General features: G+C 32.8%; 1 protein-coding gene across 1 annotated transcript; it reads right to left on the bottom strand.

The window, feature by feature from the left end:
* On the bottom strand, nt 1-4,487 carry LOC126859107 (prothoracicotropic hormone). Its single transcript, XM_050610072.1, has 4 exons — nt 4,407-4,487; nt 3,742-3,978; nt 1,884-2,024; nt 1-388 (listed from the first exon to the last, which is right to left on the bottom strand). The coding sequence occupies exons 1-4, from the start codon at nt 4,485-4,487 to the stop codon at nt 230-232; spliced, it is 618 nt and encodes a 205-aa protein (XP_050466029.1). The 3' UTR covers nt 1-229.
* Between the last annotated feature and the right edge of the window lie 3,176 nt (nt 4,488-7,663).

The raw sequence follows: 7,663 nt of genomic DNA, 5'->3' as shown, positions 1-7,663 counted from the left end.
TACGATTCTAAATTCAATTATTTATTCATCGATTTTATATTTCACATTTTGCCGTATGTATTACAAGCGGAAGCGTAAAATTCAATATGCGTCGTACGCATTTATTCGTCAGATATTTATCGTTCCTTAAAATAAATAAATAAATAAATAAAAGACGCGATTGACGAAGATTGCTAAATCCTATCTTCTCGATCTGGAACATCTGAGTGGCTACGTATATTAGTCTCTTCTATCCTGTCGCAGGCACACATGCGACCGGGATTTTCATCGGCTTCAGTTGCCATTTGTGACGGAGAGCTTCGGGAAGCGGCGTTTCCGGAAGCGCGCTATCGTCCGAGTAATGGTCATCATTTAATCCGTTCAAATCGCGTTGACTCAATATATGAACCTATATATGGACAAGATGGAATAATTATTATCACTTGATTTTTGGTTTATTGAATGTTGTAAGAGAAAAAAAAACCATTCTATATGTCACAACATACATATATATGATTTTTTATTGTTGCGTATATATATATATATATATATATATATATATATATATATATATGTAAAAGGCATTTTGAGTATAATTAAATATTAATTATTTAAATATTTTTAATATAATTAAATATCTTCAGAGATTTTGGAAAAATGATGTAGGACATTGCGGCTCTTATACATAGAGCTCTTTTTCCAGAATTTTACCCGCAAATTTACTTTGCAAATATTCACGAACAGATAGCTAATGCTGTAGATTTGATTTAATCTTCAGATATATTTCCGAGGGATAATTAATGATACGGAGGAAAATACGTTGCAAACAGTTATTCTAACATACGTAAGCATTCGGCCGTGTTGTTTTATACTTCACTGCATTGTTGCTTCATAACAATTCCCGGATGAGTAATCACTCACGTAGATTAATGCGCTTAATTAGGATGAGCCGGCAGGCGAATTCTTATCTTGGACGAACAAGGATCAACTAACGCACAGATTAATTAATGTTTGATATTAATAGCTTCAAAACTTTTTATCCTCAATCCTTCGCGAATAGTATAATTACGAACGCGCGTATTTTGATAAATTAATTTTCTTTTCAATTTCATTTTTACACGTTTTTGTATCCCGGCTTAATTCTCTCACTTGTCTGAGAGATAAAAAACGTAGACGACGCAAGAAACAATATTTATATTATATATTTTTCAATCCGTTGCGAACTGCGCCCACTTTTTTTATATTTTTTTATAAACATTGAGAAAATATTTTGTTTCCTATGATTTTTATTTTAAAATAAACATTTTAACAAATTTTTTTTTAGAAAATAAAAGAACTATACATGTGTAAACAGTAGCTTATTTAAATGTCCACCTTTCTATGTATGTTAATAACATGATATGATAATTTAGGTTGCATTACAACGACACAAAGTCGTTATTATAAAACAATTGATTACGAGCCTTGATCAGAGACAGAAGAGCAATATTGAATTTATATTCCAGTGATTCGGTGCAATTGAAATAACATTCAATCCCATATACAAGCGTGTACTTGCAAGATACAAGGTTAATATTGTATAATCAAAGAGCTTCAGCATGCCAAGTCGAACGCACGAAGCATAATTAAAGGAAACTCTATTGCACAACTGCAACAGTAATGAACAATTATTCAGTATCGCGTTATCGCGATACGTAAATTATTATTGCGACGACCGCAGCGATGTTTATCTGCGGGGTGATAAGTTTGTTGATCAATAAGCCGGTGTGCTTACGCGGTCGGCGCTAATTAAAGTTATGTATACTTGCACAGTACTCGACAACCACTTAGGCGACACAGACGCGCCTAACGCGGTAATACACTACTTCACACTATACAGATTATCGATTGTCATGCGATCTTACCATGTAGTGAAGCAGTCGACAGGGATTAAACTTGCTCTGGCAGGCTTTCGGTTTACAATGCGACGCCGTTAGATATCTAGGATAATGTCCCTCGCCTAGGTCTCTTATCTCGTACTGCGTCTCGCAGGTGCATTGCAGGGACTGCAAATAATGCGTCTTTGCGTTAAATGATTTTTATTGCTCCCTATTGTGATGTCAAGAGGGATGGAGCGTTAATTGAGAGATGGATTAGGGTACGAATTTCTGAAATTTCAGGCAGATGGTATTCTTTCTCAGATAAATTAATGACGTTCTTCAATATTGTTGAACTTGATCTATTATATATAATTACAGTTTAGATTTTAAATCAAATTATTTCATTCTCCTTAGAAGGACAAAACGACAATTCAGAAGTTAGAATAGCTATTTAAAATTTGTACATGTTTTGTGATTCTATAACAAAACACTTTGGTTAATTTGAAAGTAAATAATTATAAAACTCGCTATTTTTATGTCGTTTATGTATATTTAAAAGCAATATCTGTATTTTTCTCACAAGTTAATCTTATAATTCATTTTTTCTTGGAAAAATTATTTTAAATCTTATTCTCTCTTTCTCTCAAACACTTCTTTCATAAACTCATCTTCCATATCATATGTAATTAAATGTAATGTAACTAAATCGTATATTGAACAAGGAAAGAACTCGAATCCCACTTTTCCTTATCTTCTATCTCATACTGATAGAAATATTTATATTAATAGAAAAGGAATACGTGTTAGATTGTTGTAAATTAAATTGTAAGATATTTATATGATTTTACGATTCAAAATACGCTTCTACTTTCTATGATTTTTTAAAAGAAAATAATTTTTAAAAGAAAATGCGGTTTTCATATTTATCTCGAAATTATTCTAGATTTTCATCTATGAAAATTGTAAGTAGGGTAGCGTATGTAAGAATATTAAGTTAAATTGTTTTCTATACAGCGCGGAATATTATTTCTTATAGAGATCACAAATAGAGAAATGGGACAGATAAAATGAATCAAGATAACAGAATCATTTGTAATAGAATTAATTAATTAATCAAAAAGACGCTCGCGAAGCAATGACATAGAATTCACCGTACGTGCTCGATAGTTTTTCTAACGAATTTATTTTCGACCTTTCAATACCAGTTAAATTTTACAAGATAATATATTTTTTGTGTACATTTCGAACTCGTTTTTTTTATATGATTGTTGACAATTGTTTCATTGTTGCTGCGTATATTACAAAGAGAAGTCTGTGAAATAAATGAATAACGTAATAGAAAAAAATAATTCTCTCTGTCTCGCGTACTCTTTTATGTATCGAGTTGCATTTAACTGCTCGTTATATTGTTACCGCAAAATATTAAAACAATTTTTCCATAACGCGAAAAAATGGTATTTGCACTTACAGTTACAATTATCGAATCCCTCGCGGGATCACTTTTGATATCGTAATTTGCGTTATAACAATATGTATGCAAAAAAGATGTTTGCTTAATAACATTAATTTAGAATATAATATTCATATGCATTTAATAAACTGGAAACACAAAAGTACGGAAATACATATACAATTGGATAATTTAATTACAAAGAGACTTCTCTATCGGAAAGACTTGACTTTATACCATTTTTTTATTTCCCTCAAAATTATTTAAATAAAAAAACACCCGTTTTTTTTTTAAACCGACAGTCAAACGCTCTCTTGCGTTACATCGCAGGTCTCATCGTGTAAATGATGAATTTGTAATTTAACTCGGCTGAGACAGCGTCGTGCAAGATGTTACTTGCTCGTATAAAAAGTTTGAAAGAGGGAGAAATACTTATAACTTATGCAAACGTACTCTAGTTACAAGACGCGGCTGTAGACCGACGTCCTCGGCGCCGGCGATCCGCTTAACCTGCTCGCCGAGTCCCTCGGGACGGAAGCTGCGCTTGTCCTCGTAGAAGAAAGCATTCCGGTTGCTCGTGATGTCCTCGCGATCGTCCAGCAGAAACTCCGGCGCGACGACCTGCTCTTTCCACCGGCCGATCGACAGGACTTGTCCTGGACCCTCCGCCAGCAAACCGTGGAACATTGCCTGATCTCGTGCATTCAAATGTTTTGCATAATTAAAGTAATTAGATTAAAATCCATTGTTATCGTATGTATAAGCTTATACAAGGTTCCACGAGAAGTTACTGAAATTACCTGTCATTTTTATACGCTTATAAAGAGCAGGCAAAATATCTTTTAATAGAAAACACTTGGTAGTTTTATTTATATATTACGTAAATAAAAACAATTGGATATATTATATAATTTAATAAACGTTTATAAAAATTATAATAATGAATGCAAATATGAATAGGAAACTTTTGATTTCCCTCAAAATTTCCGGAGAAAAACCTGATAGAATATTCTATTTGTAGTATGATTGCCATTTCCGCGAAATTTAATGTAAAAGAAAAATTAGCTATTTTCTCTATTTAATTTTTTTTACACGTTGCTTTAATGCTAAGTGCTTACACAAAGAATAAGGAGCTTCATCTTCCCTAGGACACGTCTCGCACAAATCGTCACCGTATACTGAAGACACGTCTCTAACATCCGCTCCTTATATACGAAATTATGAAAATAATAGCGCGAGCCCTATAGTCTGAGACACCTATAGGTGAGAGATCCCATTATATCTTGTCACCAAAAGATGCCATTAATGCCACTCGATATCCATTCGAGAGGATGCGTGAATTTCAGCTGCCTTTGTTCGCGCCGCGTCCACGCAGTCCTTGTCTTTTGTCTCATTCTTGCTCGCGTGCCTATATTCATATCCATAAATAAGAGTACCTTTTCCTTCGGATTGCGAAAAAGAAACGTTTTTTTTTTTTCGACCTTACCACCAAGACGGGATCGCGGCATGTAAGTCCGTCAATTTCGTTCGGATTATTTGTCTCAACTGACATTACGTAGTAAACTTGACTAGTAGACACCTATAAAATTTCAATTTCGTTGTTTTGCTATCGTGACGTAAAACGACGTGTACCATCGAATTGACAAATGCGTTCGGGAGCGCGAGTCAGCGCAGTGAAATGGCTTGCGAAATAAAATTTATTTGCAGTTTTCAAGCAGACAGACTATGTTACGCTAAGCTCGCAAAGCAGTTCAAAGTTGTTAACGTTGCGGAAGATTTTTCGCGAGTATTAACTTAGTATTTCTCACGTATGTGACGTGTATTGGATTCGTTATATACGTTAGAACTAGGGTTGCCACCTTTTTTTAAAACAAATAACGTATGTAACTCTTTTAAGAACAAAAAAAGGTACACCAAATAAAAAAAAAGTACATATTTTTTATATTATTTGTACATATTTTTTAGCAATATCTAATAAGTATTTGTCTTTTTTTTAAGACTTTTATAGCATCTTTACAATCGATATTTAAATTTAAATATATTAGCAATTGATTTTTAATTAAATTTAGAAAAGCTTTTCCGTTTCACGCATTGAACGCATAGATCGCCTGAAAATCTATAAATTATAAATTTCCGGGTAATCTATGCGCTCAATGCGTGAAATGGATGTATTCATAATAATAAATCACATGACACGGTGACATCCACCGTAAAAATGATAATGAAAACTTAGTATTCATAAAATAAAGTATTTTAGCGTACTTTTCTTATAATACTTTATTTTAAAGTACGGGTCCTAGTTAGAACCTTCTCTCCGATGTATCTATCAAAACTCATTTCATCGCAGTGTTTTCAACAAATCATTTATTTCATGTTTTTTATGAGAAAGAGTGATCAATTCTTCATTAAAAAGTTTCGATGTCAGATATTGGAGTCAGTTGCATCATTAACAATTGAAACACTTGATATAAAATATATTTTCTTCATTCAATTTTATATAAAATTATGCAACAACAGTTTTGTCTTCATTCTATGAGAAATATTCATCCTAAAATAATATAAATGAAAATAATCAATCATACATTTAGTCATTTAATTCTTTTTTTTTTTAATTTTCCTAAAAGTCAGTGATGTACGTGTCATATTGTGACAAGCAATTTTCGTTAAGATTTAATTTGCCGTAGATGACTGGCGAAAAATTGATACGCGACGTCGATGTGTGTTCGATTATCATCAACGCGAACCGACATGTCACGCCAACATTCGGACGAACAATCGGAATGGAATTTATATAGCTGCCGCGCGGAAAGCACAAGAATCGGAGCCTGTTTTTAACGAGCTCGTCATAAGTTTTAACGACGCGTCGGAATATCGGAACAACAACGGGGGTTGCTCTTTTCGGGGCGGCATTACTGATATGAGCTAACAGAGCGCGATACGGAAATGACGCTATTATCTCGCGGTATAACGCAGAAAGAGAGGTAATGAAAACGCACGTTTCTCCATTAATGCTCCCGAGATTCGTAACGAAATAATCCGCAACGCGTTTTCGGAATCGCGCGAATTGCGTAAAAGAGAAACTCGTTAATACCTTTCAATTTACCGGTCGCAGAGATTATATCGACAAAAGGTCTATGAAGGGATTATGAACAATGTCGTATTATTACATTAACAATGGCATGCGCGATTATGGAGTTTAATATTCGAGATGTATGCCAAATGATTAAATCGATGTGATTCAATGGTTGAAATGATGGTTGAAGGCCATACATATAGATAAATAGAGCTATCAGATCTACAATTGTTTAGCATCTCGCATATCTTACGAATAACTTTAAATTAGTGACATGTTTTTTGTAGATTAGTTTTGGTATTAGTTGTGTATATATATATAATTTTATATTAATTATTACACACACACACACACACACACACACACTTGTATACTAATAGAAAATACTAATGTAATTTTTTTCAGAAGAGTCTCTCTCTTTTTCTTGCTTTCTCTTTCTCTCTCTCTTTCTCTCTCTTTCTCAATAAATAGATAAATAAATAAATAAAATTTCGATATCAAAATTACGTACATGATTCTGCAAATATGAAAGGGCATGTATTTTTCAGCAAATCATAGCATATCGTATATTCTCGGCGCGCGTTTAGTTGACTTTCATAACTCAATTTTGTTTCATAGTCATTGAATCATATTCACATTGTTTACGCGCGACAAACATATAAGCGATGCACGCAGATACACGCAACTATTACGGCCAAGAATTATTTTCTGCACTAGATATATGAGAACAGGATCGATCGCAGGTACTCGCCACCCATTCTCCTCCTCCTTCGTTTCTGCTGGCTGTTCGCGGTTTTCCCATTTACGTACGTATACTGGATCGTCCGATTAGATCGGTCATGCAGCAACGACAAAGCATCGCGAGGATAATCGCAATTCAGCATTCATTTCTCCACCATTATCATCGATCATCGTAAAAATATCACTCCTGTAACATAGTTGGAAAGAAAACATTTTTTTTCTTCTATTTATGATATACGAGCGATTTAAATAAACATTGGAGATGATTTTTCCTTAGCAATATTATTGACATTAATAATTTTCGAGTTATAAAGAAGCTTTAAAAAGAAGAGAAGTTTTTTTATTAAACTTTGAGAATCAAGAGATTAACAAAACTATATTTTTTAATTAATTTTAGATAGAATATATATATATATATATATATATATATATATATATATATATACTAATACATTTAATAATTTATTATTACATTTATTATTACATTTAATAATTAATACATTAAAAATTAATACATTAAATTAATGTTAATATATATTAATATATATTAATAAGAAATTT

The sequence above is a fragment of the Cataglyphis hispanica genome, chromosome 2, assembly GCF_021464435.1.
Source record: "Cataglyphis hispanica isolate Lineage 1 chromosome 2, ULB_Chis1_1.0, whole genome shotgun sequence".
NCBI lineage: Eukaryota > Metazoa > Arthropoda > Insecta > Hymenoptera > Formicidae > Cataglyphis > Cataglyphis hispanica.
This window is presented reverse-complemented; position numbering and strand designations above follow the sequence as displayed.

Coding starts and splice junctions, on each gene's coding strand:
- LOC126859107 (XM_050610072.1), bottom strand. CDS start 4,487: ATGTTAGAGACGTGTCTTCAGTATACGGTGACGATTTGTGCGAGACGT. Junction 3,979..4,406: donor TGAAGCTCCTTATTCTTTGT/GTAAGCACTTAG, acceptor GCACGAGATCAG/GCAATGTTCCACGGTTTGCT. Junction 389..1,883: donor GTCGACTGCTTCACTACATG/GTAAGATCGCAT, acceptor GTCCATATATAG/GTTCATATATTGAGTCAACG.